This window comes from Panthera onca, chromosome B1 (assembly GCF_046562875.1).
Source record: "Panthera onca isolate mPanOnc1 chromosome B1, mPanOnc1 haplotype 2, whole genome shotgun sequence".
Lineage (NCBI taxonomy): Eukaryota > Metazoa > Chordata > Mammalia > Carnivora > Felidae > Panthera > Panthera onca.
The window spans coordinates 103,363,350-103,378,969 of NC_138342.1; the positions used below are offsets into that span (position 1 = coordinate 103,363,350).

Here is a 15,620-nt window from a genome sequence, read left to right on the forward strand (position 1 = left end):
ATAACCTTGATTTTTATTTGCTAATATTTTGTTAAAGCTTTTTGAATCTGTGTTTATCAGAGATATTGGCTAATACTTCATTTTTTTTTGTAATGTCATTTGGTATTAAGGTTATGCTAGCCTTATAGAATGATTTTTGAATGCTTTTGAATCTCTTTCAGATTGCTTGTGTAGAATTGCTTGTATTTATTCCTTTAATATTTGTAAAAATAAAACAAATGCCATTAGACCTGAGGTTTTATTCATGGTAAAATTTTTAATTGCAGTATCATTTTCCATTATTTTTTATTATTTTTTCAAACTTTTTTTGCTCTCCTATTTTTCTGGTATTCCTATTTCCTATATGTTAAATCATTTGATATTCTTCAACAAGTCATTGAGTTTCTAGTCACTTTTTATTCAACCTTTTTTTTTCCTTTGTGCATTAGTTTCATAGTTTCTCTGGAATTTATTTCAGAGTATAAGTTCATTGATCTTCAGTGTCCAGTTTTTAAACTCATCCAGTGAATTTTTCATCTGTTTTTCAGTTATAAAATTTCTGTTCTAGAACTTTGGTTTATTTTTGTAGCCTTTTAAATAGTTCCATTTTTTACAGTTTTCATTTCTCTGTCGGATTCTCAGTTGGTCCCATCACTGTGTTATGCTTGTCCTTTAAATCCTGAACTTATTTATAATAGTGACTTCCATCTTCTCTGTCATTTTTTTTTTGTTTCTATTGAGTGATGCTTTTTTCTCCTTATCACATTTTCATGCTTCTTCACGTGCCTGTTCATTTTTTATTTATGCTGGAGTGGGTTTTGTTATTTTAGTTTTCATTGTTTTGCTTCAAGTTTTTATTTAAATTCCACTTAGTTAACATATAGTGTAATATTAGTTTCAGGAGTAGAACTTAGTGATTCATCACTTACATGTAACACCCATTGCTCATCACAACCAGTGCCCTCCTTAAATATCCATAACCCATTTAACCCATCCCCCTTCCCACCTCCTCTTCCCACCTCCCCTCCAGAAACCCTCAGTTTGTTCTCTATAAGTAAGAGAACTGTTTTATGGTTTTGCTTCTCTTTTTCCCCCCATGTTCATCTTTTTTTGTTTCTTAAATTCCATATATGAGTGCAATCATATGGTATTTGTCTTTCTCTGACTGACTTATTTTCCTTAGCGTAATACACTCTAGCTCCATCCATGTCATTCTCTTATTTCAGACAATGTTAAATTTGATTCTGGAATGGAAGTAACTTGTGGATTATTTGAGTCTTTCAAGACTTGCTTTTTTTATTTTTTTTAAATGTTTATTTATTTTTGAGAGAGACAGTGTGTGAGCAGGGGAGGGGCAGAAAGAGAGGGAATCTGAAGCAGGCTCCAGGCTCTGAGCTGTCAGCATAGAGCCGGACATGGGGCTTGAACTCACAAACCATAAGATCAAACCATGACCTCAGCTGAAGTCAGATGCTTAACCAACTGAGTCACCCAGGTGCCCCTTTCAAGACTTGCTTTTAAGCTTCGTTAGGGCATGTCTTGAGTGGTCTTTACAGTAAGCCTGAATTGGTCCAACCTCTAATGCATAGTCTTTTTAGTGTTTCTATGAAATTTCCAGAGGATTCAGCTTCTTAGAATTTGAGCATCTTCTAATCTTATACAAACTTCAGTGGCTGTTTAGACTACAATTTTTAAGGATACATACTTTCCCTCTTAATTGTTCTTTGTCCAGCCTCGCAGAATCACACCCCTAAATAGCCACAGCTTATTATTCAGTTTGCGAGTTGGAGCCCCTCATCGGGCTCTGTGCTGAGAGCTCAGAGCCTGGAGCCTCCTTAGGATTCTGTGTCTCCCTCTCCCTCTGCCCCTGCCCCGCTCATGCTCTGTCTCTTTCTCTCTCGAATATAAACATTAAAAAATAATAATAAAGAATAAAAATGTTTATTTATTTTGGCGGGGGGAGGGGCAGAGAGAGACAGAGTAGGCTCAATGCTGCCAGCACAAGATCCTGACACAGGGTTCTGTCTCCCAAATTGTGAGATCATGCTGAGCCAAAATCAACAGTCTGATGCTTAACCAACTGAACCACCCAGGCACCCCTTCATTCTTTACTTTTAATCCTTCCTTGTCTATTTAAAGTATATTTTATATAAACAATGTAATATTTATTTAAAAATATTTAATTCAAGTTTTTATTTTTATTTAATGAGATTATTGTGATGGCGTTTGGTTTAAGTCTCTCTTCTTGCTATTTATTTTGTCTCATTTGTTCTTTCTTCCTTTAGTTTCCCTTTGTCCTTCATTTCTTACCTTTTCTTTTTTAGGTTAAATGTTTCTAATATTTTGTTTCCTGCTATATTACTTTTTAGTTATACTGTTCTTTTAGAGGTTACTTATAATATGAAAATTTGACACATGTCAAAAGCTGAGAAATAACAGAAATAAAACTATAAATCACCAAAGTAGTAATAAATATATTTTGCACACATCAGAAAGACAGTTTGCAAACTGGAAACACTCAACCAAAACAAACCAAAACATGGAATGAGGCTTAGGGGTGTATTGTTATAAATCACTTTGGGTATTTTTTTATTGGCCTGTCTTTGGATCACTAATCCAGTCTTATGCTATGTCTAGTATGCTGATATACACATCTAGTAATTTCTTAATTTCAGATACTATATTTCTCAGTTGTAGAATGTCTCACTCGATTTTTTCAAACAGATTTCAGTTCTTTGCAGAAATCTATATTTTCATCTATATGTGCCAAGTTCTTTTCTTAAACATATTAGTTACTTTAAATAACTTCTAACTATCTGAATTCTGTACTGGAGATTTTTTTTTACTGGTTTTGCCTCTTAATTTTGAGTATGTGTGTGTGTTAGCAGGTATGCCTCATAATTTTTTAAGTAATGCCACATGTAAGTGAAATATTATAGAGAGTCCGGATGATAATATCTTTAAAATTTTATTCAGGGAGGCAAGTAGGATCTGGCAGATGCTTTTGATCCTTTTGAAGTTTGGTTTTAGGCTTTATTAGAGCTGTTATATTTTAGATTCATCCTCATTTCAAGGCTTGTTTACTTAGAACATTGTACCTTCTTTTTTCTCATCTTAAATCCTTACTTACATGCTTACTAGACCTTTTCCCCGTGGCAGAGCTTAAATTCCAACCTGTGTCTCCTCAGCACAACACAGCTCTATACACAGCTCATTTGCCCCCTACATGTTCTTTTCTGCCATTTTTTAGTGGTCAAGTGGTTAGTTGTGCATGTGCAGCTGATGGATCAGCCATTGGAAAGAATTTGTATTTGGATGTAGTGGCTCCTTATCCACAGTTGCCTTTGCTTCTCAAATCCCATCTACTTTGACAACCCTGAATTCCTACTTTTATTTCCTTGTGGAACTACCATTTGAATTCCATTTCTCTGTGCCATAATTTGAAACATACCCTCAGATAAAAATCCAGGATGTCTCCTGTGTACATTCTTTCTCTTAAGGAATGTAATCTGTAAGACCTGCCTGTATTGGTTGCTGTCCTCACATAGAGAAAGTGCTACCACGCTTAGGCCTGAGGGAGGAGGATGAATAGATTACTAAAACTTAAGGACAGGATCATAAAGGACCACTTTGAGAGGAGAATGACCTTTGGTCTAGTGATGTAGCCATCCTGAGGTGATCCTTCATCCAGCTCTTACCAGGGATCCCCTTTGGCCAAACTCAACTAGATACCATAAAGCAAGAAAATGCCTTAATGTAGCCTACGCAAGCCAGCTTAGGAGAGTGGGAAGAGATGTAGAGTTGTCAAGAGGAAAAGGAAGATATCTGGCACAGTTTACCTCTTTATTCTTCAACATGTACTCTCTTCATTTGGGAGAAAAGTGTCCCAAGCAAAGGGGACACATGAAGTTCTACCAATTCTGATATCATTGTGAATATCAATTCAGGAATACGTTTCCTGAAATTACAATGGTGGACACCACCAGTATTTTTCACATGAAGAAAGTGAGACTATGTGAAGTCTTATTTCACATGATGTGGGACAAGAAGAGAGAAAAACAGGTAAAATAAATGTACTTGAGTCTCTGCTCAATAGCTAGTCATGAGAGTTGATAATCATAGTTACCTTCTTCCAATATCCTTTGCATATTCTTCTTTACCCTCTGCCATTACTTTGGCTGAAATTCTTTACCTAGTGATGGACTATAAATCTCAATTCTGGGGAATCTGAGTCTTTGGTATTCTTGAATTTGGGGGATTGGTACAGTTTTCCATTGACCAGTACTATTGGAAAGAGAGTCCAAAAAATGCCCTGCTGGATTTCCTGGGTTCCAAATATAGTGCTACTTATTGTGTAGCTGTTGCATCTATTCTATAGCAGGAACTCAATTTCCCCTTGTCATCAAAATCAATCACTCTGGACAGTACAGTAGTCTGTCATATACCTGTTAGTTCAGCTGCATGGAAAGTCCCCACATGGCCAAAGCATAGTCTTGGTTTCCATTTAATCAATTTTCTGGTAGTAGTCAAGATTCCTGGTAGAAACATGCCTACTTGAGCACTAGGACCTTAAAAATAACAAAGCTAAGGTCTTGTTGACTGGAGGTAAAAATTCTCAAGTGGGTCGTTAAGTATAATAATGAGAGGGACTACGTTTACTTCTGCCTCTTGATTGCCAGACCTGTGCAATTTGTGGAGGGAGATTATCATATTTTGGCTGTGGTTTAACACAAATAGTGCATCCTGTAGGACCACATGTCCTCTTCACAATATTGTTTTCAAACAAATATGGTAGCTGAACCTTTATCAGGCCATTTCACTCTCTTTTCAAGCCCCTTCTGAATGATGGAGTATATAGTGAGGTCAGTGAAATCCATGAGCGTGTTGCCATTGCCACACTTCTTTTGTCATAACTATATTCTTTGTTTGGAGGCAGTGTTGTGATAGATAAGGCATTCCATAAATCTAAAAGTCATGCTGCACTACATGAGGCAGAGAAAGAACATAAGAATTAGAACACAGATCTATCCTTTAGAGGACAAAACAGTGTTCACTCCATAGGGATAGGGATCCATATAATCAATCTACTATCAGATAGCCAAGTGGTTCTTCTGGGGAATTGTGCCATATTGAAAGCTGAGCATTGGCTTATGCTTTTGGGAGGCTGAGTACTCAACAGTGGCAGTAGTCAGATCAGCATTTGTGAGTGAAAGACCATATTGGGCTCATACACACTCTCCATCCTTGTGGCCATAGTCACTTTGTACATGGGTCTATTGAGTAAGCACTGGATTATCCCGGGAAAGAGGCTGGGAAAGAGTCCTCTTCCCCACTTGAATAATGATAGCCTTTTTTACAGTGTATGTTAATATTTTTATATTCTCTGCCCATTTAAGAGGTCCATTCTCATACCTCTTCCCCAGACCTCTTTTTCATCATTTTCCCATTTTCTTTTACAAATCTCTGATCATTTACCAAACTCATTTTGTCACTTCTCATAAGTCAGTCTATTCTAGATCTGTATCTCTGTCCATTTATCCTTCCACATGGTATAGACAAATACACAATTTTGAATAGGGTTATAGTTTTGGGATCATCCATCTTCTGGCTGATCACAACATCGATTGCAAATCCATTTTTAAACTAGGATCTTACTCCTTTCTTTGAATTTGTATTAAGGAAGTTCGCCAGTAAACCAAAGGAGAGGACTGAGGAAGAGGGGTTAAATCAGGTACCATGAGATTCTAAGCTGCCTGATTAGGAAGTTTAGTTATCCCTCCTGGACCTGTTCAAACCTACTCCCTTCCATTATACGATGAAATGCTGCTTTGTTTGCCCACTATTATGTTTCAGAACATCAGTTAGTAACTAGTTCATGATGTGAAGTTCAGGTTGCATAATCATTTGGTGTTCTGTGGTCAGGCATTTTTCTCTACCAGGGTTTTGTCACAAGCCAGGTGATGTTTTTAAATGAAGTATTACCTGCACAGTAGGGCATGGTCTTTTTTGAAAACTATCCAGGGACTTTCTAGAGACTTTAACAGTATCTGTGTCACAATACTTTGAATATCCCTGGATCTCCTGGTCATAAAGCCCATTTGGCTGGGGAATTTGAATTGAGGCCTATACCTGTTATAGAGCCCTTTCTTACTGTAGGTCAGATTGAAAACTGACAGACTAATGGGTTACCTCCCCTGACCAAGTGGGTCAGACTAACGTATGTAGGGTATTTCCAAATTGTAGAGGCCCACCAAGATTTGTACCTCTTTGTAGTGGGCTGTTCAGGCCCACAACATCTCATCCTCCACTTTAGAAGAATTTCTTAATTTGTATGAAACTACTCAACCCCTAGAAACTTCATTTTCCTGTTACACCCTTGAACTTCCGCAGGACTTCTCTCCCTTCTTCTACCAAACATGTTCCTTGCTCAGGCACTACCACTATTCTCATCAGATCCAGTTGGCATAACATTACCCATGTAATGGGCCAGCATGATATTCTGTGCAATAATAAAATGATCAAGTACTCTCCAGACTAATTATAAAGGAGCAAGAACTGATTATATCCTTGGGACTAGACAGTTAAGGTATTCTGTTGCTCATTCATGTAAATGCAAATGGCAATAGCTAAAGACTACCAGTCAACTATGCCATCTTGAAGGTAGTTCTGAACAGTGTGCCTCCCTAGCCACTACAGAGGTATGGCATAGATAATATCTGTGATCCCTTTAGACCCTCTTGAGATGGATTCAGGGTAATGTTGCATTGTTCACTTGATCCTCCATAAGCTCTCTGACTGGAGGCTGTCAGTGGAGTTTCAGAATTACTGGGTACATTCAGAGCCATTAACTAATAACCACCAGAACATCTAGACATTACCCATTTCTCAGTGAATGATCTCCCTGGAAAATATCTCTTCCAGCATGGTTTAGGGGAAAATTTCACAGTATATATCTGTGGCCATATTATGGGGTACTTCCTTAAAGAGATCCAGCCTCCTTGGAGACCAGGTCTATGAAATGGCTCAAGTCTGGGAACTGAAAACAGGTCATGAATCCCAATTATGATTTTCATTCACTTTTTGCCCAGCAGAATTAGAATCTTCTAATTTGGGGGGATCTTGTAATCAGTCACCATTAAGGATCATTTTGAATCAAAATGCTTTGATTGGCACTTTGCCCTATTGTTTATTTAGTGATTGCTTCCACCTTGTCTCTGAGGGCTAAATGCTGTCATCTGGCCTGTAACAGTCCAGGATTCCATTATTCTCAGATCAGGGAAACCAATTCTATTGCAGCACCATCTGTCACTTCTGGCTTAAGAAAGAAAAACCACTACAGAACTGTGGTGGGTGCTAGTGTACCCCTTACCAATGAATTTCTTAATGTCTTGCTAGGCAAGAGGAGAAGATTGCACATAATAGGTCCATTCCAATATTTCTAATTCCCTGATTCTTTGGACTCTTTCTTCCAGAGAAGCCTGGCATTTAAATGTCACTTTAAAAGGCCACTGTGGAGTCCAAGAATTTACTCAACCAACTATTAATGCCATTTGCAAGTTCTCATTAAATTCTGAATCCCAGGGAATTTGCACTTCTCTAAATTGTATCAGCCCAGACATGACTTAATTTTACCCCTGTTGGTTTAAACACTTTTTATCTCACTGCCCCAGCAATGTTGAGATCTTAACTTTCATTTCAGGCCTAGAGGCAATTAAAGGTGGTAGAAGTGAGTTCTAAGGAAAATTTCCCTTAATTCATGAGTCATTGAAAAGTTTTTATGCAGAGGAATGATTTTTCCTCAGAAAGTCTACTACTAAAGAAAAGGTATTGTGTCTGCCAATAGGATGCTTAAAATTCTCAGCTTCTATGTCTGGCAAAATGTCCACATCCCATATCTCAGGGTCTCACTTCTCCATTCATAGTATAAGAAACCTGGAAGGCTTAAGCTTTTTTTTTTTTTTTAAATTTTTTAAGTTTATTTATTTTGAGAGAGAGAGAGAGAGAGCACGAGTAGGGTAGGGGGCAGAGAGAGAGGGAGAGAGAACTCCAAGCAGGCTCTGCACTGTCAGTGCAGAGCCCAACACAGGGCTGGAACTCACGAACTGTGAGATCAGGACCTGAGCCAAGATTAAGAGTCAGACGCTTAACCAACTGAACCACCCAGGAGCCCCTGGAAGACTTAAATTTTAATTGGCACTATATCTTTGCAGACCTTACATCAGACTCTTGGCTGTGTCTTCCGTCATAGATGTTCTGTGACTACAGGGGATGAGGGACTTCTTCAAAACTGCCAACAAAAACTTCTGGTTGTTCATGCATGTTTTAAATTGTATATTTATGATGTTATTTTTAACTCCTCTTTGAGACCATCAGAAGAATCTAGGTAATAATCACAATTTTTATAACTCTTGCTACTCTCACAATTAAATGTCATGGCCATTTGATCTCACACCTTGCCCTTCATCTGCATTTCATCCTGTGCTGCCATTGATAATTGAGTAATCAGGATGTTAGTACATCTCAGAGATTATTGTGTTCCTAGTGAATCCAGTCCCAGATCTCATTTTGATGGTCTATTTGTTGGAGCTATTTCTGGTATAATTACTGTCTTTGAGCCAGGAAAGAGATAGCATATCAAAACAAGTCAAGGAGGATCTACTAGAGACACTTACCAAGCTGTGGTCATGGTACAGGGAAGCTGTGAGAGAGAATGCAGTACCCTGGGTCTAGTGACAATAGAAGTGTTACTATCCCTAGCATTGAAGGTAGGAATGGATGGAAGAATTAGCAGAACCCAGAAGGAAAAAGTCTTGAGAGAAACTGGGTTCTTTGAGAAGTTACTTCACTTGGAGAATCAGGGAATCTCTTCTGTCCCTCAGACATCCTACCAGAGCTCCCCAGTGGCAGGACCTAATGAAAAGCCAGAGGACAGGGGAGAACTTTGATATATATGCCATACAAGTGAGCCTCCTGAGGGCAGAGTGCAAGTGGTAAGACGTTGGAGAATAGATAGGGAGGTGCACCAATTGTATGAAGAGTTTCAGTGTGTTTGACATCTTCTCTGAGGCATGTAGGTAATTTGATAAGGTTTTCACAGACTAGAACTAAGGATCTGACTACCTGGGGAAAGGAGAAAGAAAGAATTTTGAGAAGCCCATTTCCCTATTCCACATATATCTTCAAGGGAAGAATGACTCTTATAAGCATCTTAAACATTTTATGAGTTCACATGAGTAATTCAGAAATCTTTTACTTTGTGCTATTCCCAGGATAATAAATGGCTAGGCTTGTATTATTTTTATTAAATAATTTTATTAATTGATCTACAGAGACATTATATGTAACAATTCAATATAAAAAATAAATACTTTGGGATAAATAATTTAAGTGAATTTTTAGAGCCCCTAGGGCTTACAAAAAGAATCTTAAAAGATCCATGTTTATCATAAGAATAATAATTACAAAAGGTAACAAACCATACATCAAAAAATAAATATAAATTTTAAATATTTAAATAAATAACCTGATACATTTTAAATAGGAGACACTCAATTATCAAGTCAGTGTTGAGAAGATGCTTTGACAAAAGGTAATCCATTTGTTCAGAAATTCTACAATGGTTGCTGTCTCATCATCATATTTACATGTGAATCTTGTTTCAGATCCCTGTAAGAGAAAAATTTAATTTTTTTAGTTCAAGGTAGTTTCCCTTATATATAGTTATTCTCCATTGAAATCTTACAGGCTTATGGCCTTTATTTTCAAGTATGCTAAACATATTAATCATTCACATTTTCTTGAGATAGTCAAAATGGCCTACCAAAAAATTGTATGTTATGATACCAAGTGATAGTAAAATGAAAACTAGGATTTTCTTCATTTGTCAATTCTGTCAATCTCAGTGAATACAAGAATTTTTTTCCTGAATTGTATAAAAATAAACATTTTAAGTAAAAACAGTTCCAGACAAATATTTTATTAAATGCTGCATGCAAAAGAAAGTTATTAAACCTCTTTTTCTGTGGGCATATGTCTGTATCCTTATCTAAGTGTAGGTTACAGGTATGCAGTCATATGCACATTAAACTTTTTCAAACCATAAGTCTTCTCTTAACTTTAGTGAATCTCCTTATTGTTCCCCAAAGAAAGATTAGAGCCAGCCCAGAATAAGTTAGGATAAGCTTTTGTTTGGGGAAAATTTGTGTGAAGAACACTTTCATAAATACTCATACCCACTCCACCTTAGTATCAACGCAGGTGAGTTTCCCAATTTTAAAAGTCTAAACATTAGAAATTTTGTTCTATGGACTGAGTTTTTAGAAATTAACCTCCTCTGCTCATAGGAGCTGTTTCAACTCTGCCTCTAGCTGAGAAAGAAAATACTTTAAAATATAGCAAGATAGAAGAGAAGGCTTTTTTAAATTGAGGTAATTCCTATCCTGGAAACATATTTCCTTTAAAGATAAGATAAATATTTCCTTTAAATAAATTGTTTCAGTGTTATATATCTTCTTACATATAATTATTTAAATTTTAACATTTTAATTATTTAAATATTAAATATTAAATAAACCTCCCCTCTTGGGAAGGTTTAAATTTTTAACAATAGATTGCTTTTGAAATACATTTCCTGAATTTCACATAATTTTATATTAATTTTGCATCAAGAACTGAGAATGAGTTTTCTGATGGTCAGAAATTTCAGAGCAAACCTCTTGACATAGATGTCAGTCCATCAATGTCTAGATGGCATTGATCTCAATGTATTTTTTTTAATTAGTTGGAAAGAAACAGTCTACTGTTTCTTATTTGGAAACAACTAGAGTTACATAATTTTATAAACTTGGTTCTACTGTAATTAAAATTATGCTATTTCTTTAGGATTCCTGTTAACTCATGAAGTTTGTACTTTTGGCAGATGAAAAAAGAGAGCCATGAATCTCTACACATCCCAAGTCCCTTGTATATTTAATATTTCCTGTGCATTTAAAAATACTTAAGTCCCTGAAAGTATTACCTCTAAATAAAGTTACGTATCTAGCCCATTGGCCTAAATTTTAGCGATTACCATTTTTTAGGTAAATCTCTTAGTCCTTCAACCAAATAATAGGGAAACCCCATTTTAAAAGCCTTTCAGGTAATCAGTATTGGTTGTTCTGAAAAACAATCTAAAAGAATTTTAAAATATGTAACAAAACCTGTTTTCTTTCTGTGAAATTTAATTGTCTTCTCCCACTCCCAGTTTTGTGTTAATGTGAGAGAGAGCTTAAAAAAAAAATGTGAGAGAGAGATGACAGAGTGCCAGGGTAGGGGCTTGTTAGTGGCTGGATGGTGGGCAGAAACCCTTTAGCTTTTACTTCTTAGCTCCACAATGTATCATCTACCATAAAAATGATTCATGTTCATAGTGGTCTTAAAATGCATGAGTACTTCACAAATAACAAAACCGTTATATCACTTTAAAATGCGATTCCATTTGTTTTATTTTCAGGAGAGCAAATACAATAATGCCTTACCTTTAGTTTCAGAACTGTTACATTGATATTGCTCATTAATTCCTTGATGTGATTCAAGTGAAAGTTTTTGCTTTGAGCTAAATATAGCACTTCCTCCAGAGGTTTGAGTTCTTCTACTAGACACTGAAGATGTGTCAATTCTGTGGCCTTGAATAATAATAAAAATAATTATTGGATCATTTTTCCCTAAAGGTCAGAATCAGAAATTAATCTCAAGTTTATTTTATTAGGAGTAGCAGTATAGTTCTTAGTATTATCCCTGTTCTCAGCATTACTGTAAAGATGGACCAATATAACTTACATTATAAGATTGGAAGAACTTTAGTTCAACTACCCATGTTTTGCCTTAACTGTGAGCAAATAATGAATCATTAACTTCAGTTTAATTTGGCCTTGCCAAAAGTTAGCATTTCTGCACCCGAATGCAAATCACAGATATAGGCATAATTCTTTTCCAGTCTGTGTAGAAATTATTAGAACCAGAGTAGTCACAACATGGAAGTATAGGATCACATTATATGATTCTAGTATTTAATAATCTAAGAGTTGAGAATCATAGAAAGTTAAGGACAGAGGAGCTCTTGGATATGCTGTGATAGTCCCAACATTTTATAGATTAGGCAGTTGGAACTATATAGTTAAGATTCTCAATACAGCAAAGTCATATAACTGCGTCAATTTTTTATTTTTCTATAATAAGTACATTAAGAAGCACTTTTTAAAAAATTATGTGTCCCAACCAAATAAAAGGTTAGAATTTTTGAAGGACTTTTGGGTGGCCCTCCACACTTAGACATATACACCCACCCATCTACTTACGTGGTCTACTACATTGATAGTATTTCACACTTCTGTGGTACATTATAATTTTAAAGTGTCTTCTCCCAAATAAACCCATTTAAGTCTCACAGCCACTTTTTGAGATACCAATTCAGCATTGTTATTTCCATTTTACAAATAATGAAATTAAATCTCAGAATTTAAGTGTTTTTCCCAAGGTCACATGACTAGGTGGAGCCAAGATTAAATTTTATTTATTTTTCTTTATGGCATTAACATAGCATCCTTTGACGTAATTTTTTATCCCTTCCTAAAAAATTTTTTTTGCAAATATAGACTGGTGGTAAAATGGACAAATGAATGGAATTTATCACATTACTTCGGGTTTCAAATAGATTTTGAGCTGTCATTTAGAAACTGTTAGATTTCAAAGAATTTCACCACCTTCTAACTTATGCACATAATCTTATCTTACCTTTCTAACAATTTCTAAAAAGAGAGAGGACTACACCACACACATTTTATGACATTTCCATCCATTGCCCTTTCAACTTGCTACTACAAATGCAGGGCTTAACGTTTTTGGCATGAGCAACTTGGAGCTATTTCCTTCAAAAACCAGTCTAGTGTCGTTATGTTGCTCTAGTTACATGGCTCTAATTAAATTGGAGAAGCATCTCTAAGTTATTTTCATTTTTCAGAAGAGTAGTTTGAAGCATACCATGACCTTTAAAAAGTTTTGAATCTTGGAAACCAAGTCATATAGCATCGTAAGTCTCTAGGTCTATTGGCATAAAAGATGTGTAAGTCCAAATTTTTACTTTATACTCCCCAGGCAGAATTTTGTTTTTACTATAACTAATAGCTAATCCTTATATGTTATTTATTCTATGTTAGACACTGTTATGAGTACTTTACATCTGCTCGTTAATCCTCACAAAACTATATGAAGTATATATATAATTATCATTCACATAAGTAGATTAGAAACTGAGCCACAGAGTAGGTAATTTGCCCAGGGTCACAAAAGCTAAGACATGGCAGAGCTGGGATTTTAGTTTGGATAATCTGGCTCTAGAGACTGTGCTATTGGTCACTGTTATGTTGCAGCTCAAAGGTAGACCCTTAGGAATCTTTCCCAAAACAATAAAGGATTTTTTAAAATAGACTTCTCTGAAATCAATTTTGATAATTTGTATGGTAAAGTGATATAATCAAATATCTCTCAAGTTTTACATTTTTCAATAAAAGTCAACATAATCTTTTAAAACTGTCTTCTTCCCACTGCCTCTGTCCCAAAACACAAATACACATAAAAAATATATAGGCAAAGCTATTTTCCAGAAGCTTCATTACAAAATTGGTTTAAAAAATATTGAAGTTATTAATTTCTTTTCCTCAGATGAGGTGCTACTAATCTAATCAGCATGCAGATTTTCATATCGTTTTGAATTTTATTAAGACATAAATTGAACATAGAAAGTTGTACTTACCTTCTTGGGCACGTAAAATTTAAATGTGAGCATCCTGGAGAGTTTGGGGTTCTCAGGATTCTGAGAAAGCATAATATATTTTCATTAAAAAATGATCTCCAGTTCAAAACTTATATGTAATAATTTTGATAAGAAAGAAAGTATACTTACATTAACTCCATTCAAAAGCAACCGTAAATCCAGCAGTAATTGCTCCAGCTGTTGCTGTGTTTCCTTTGTAGAGCTTGAAGCAGGTGCACTGTTTGTGACGAGTATAAGAGTCAGTGCAATGCAAGACAAGAGTTGAATTTTGTACATTGTGGCAGGAGTTGAGGTTACTGTGAGTAGTGGTTAGAGAGGCTGATAGAAAGCTCTTGAACGAGAGAAGCAATTTATACTGTTAATTCTGGAAAAATCTTATGGGGGTGTCAAAATGTTTTACATATTACACATATTTTCAAAGATTCTACCTGTGTGGCAAAAAGCATTACCTTTATTTTTCCTCTTCTGATGACTCTTTGGAATTTCTTTAAACCCCCATAAACTGACTGAATGGATGTAGGTAAAATCCCTGTTGGTTACATTAGCCCACACTTAGGTGGCAGTTGTAATTCAGACAACTAACGCCTTCTGTATGAAACAATTTTTCCTCCCTCTTTCTTTAAGGGGGTGGGGATACAAAAGTGGCTCATGAAAATTTTCTCTTTGTCATAAAACTGTGTTGAACATGTGGAGCACTGTGGTATGGTGGACAAGAGTAAATAGTTGCAAAGAATAAATTTTTAGATTTGTTGATTACACAGGAAGAATATTGGTTTCCTGTTCAGGATGGTTTTACCTTTTGATCTACACAATGACTGAGCTAATGCATATGTGATAGATTACTTCTTAAACAATCAGCTAGAGAAATATTAAGACTAGAATACATAAAATGCTCATTGAGCTTAAGGTGCTGTCTTAGTTTTAATGTTTCTTGTATCTGTTTTAATCTCTTAATATCTGTTGCACATTTTTAATGGATATGATGTTCAGCAAATAAATACCCAGGAAAGGATTTGCATGCAAGAGTACTAATGCTGCTTTTGGGGAGGGGGTTTTGGACAAATATATTTTTGCTGCTTTATGATTTTTCCTGGGCATCAAGGGGATGTAAGGTGAGTTGGAATGTCACCAGAACCAAGGATGCTTTTTCTTCCTCTTATTCTCAAGGACCACCTGAGCTATTAGATCTTTTCCTTCAGTTTATGTCCATTTCATTTCTCTCTCTCTTTATTGAACAGATTGCTTATATTTCTTTAACTATAAGGCAGAAAATGAGAATAATAGGGATCCCCAAGTTTATTTGTTTGTAGAAAGCCACTAACTAAAATTTCTGGACATTATTTAGGAGAAAGATAATATGATCTGGCAAGCATGAGGTGTACCAATCCTGGCCTAAGTAGTGGGGCTGGGGCTGAGAAAGGGATGGTAGTAAAATAGCCCAGGAGGCTGTGGTGGGTCATAGGGTAGGGGTGTTTGTGTGTGCATGCTCCTTGTGGAATAAGAGCTGTCCTCAGAGCAGGGATATCAGGACTCATTTATTCCAAGATGATTCTTATTATACAGAGGTCAGAATTGAATCAACAGAAGTTACTAAGAAGGGGTATCCATTACAATTTTGGAGTGCCTTTTATGAAAAAAAATAAAGTACTACAAACAACTCATGACAAACAAATATTCAGAAAAGGGTTTGCATCCAAGAGTACTGATGCTAGTTTTATAATAGACTTTATATGCGCTGTATGTAAACCAATCCTTAAGTTTGTACTTGTTATGTTTTCACCTCTCTAATAGATTTGGGTTTCTCCACTACAGCATCTAGGGCACTATGAGT

General features: G+C 35.9%; 2 protein-coding genes across 4 annotated transcripts in view; one reads left to right on the plus strand and one right to left on the minus strand.

Annotated features, from left to right (window-relative positions):
- ADAD1 (adenosine deaminase domain containing 1) overlaps positions 1-15,620 on the plus strand; it is a 102,912-nt gene that overhangs the window by 62,806 nt on the left and 24,486 nt on the right. The gene's annotated exons all lie outside the window — the stretch shown is intronic.
- On the minus strand, positions 9,535-14,065 carry IL2 (interleukin 2). Its single transcript, XM_060654254.2, has 4 exons — positions 13,919-14,065; positions 13,769-13,828; positions 11,496-11,642; positions 9,535-9,645 (listed from the first exon to the last, which is right to left on the minus strand). The coding sequence occupies exons 1-4, from the start codon at positions 14,063-14,065 to the stop codon at positions 9,535-9,537; spliced, it is 465 nt and encodes a 154-aa protein (XP_060510237.1).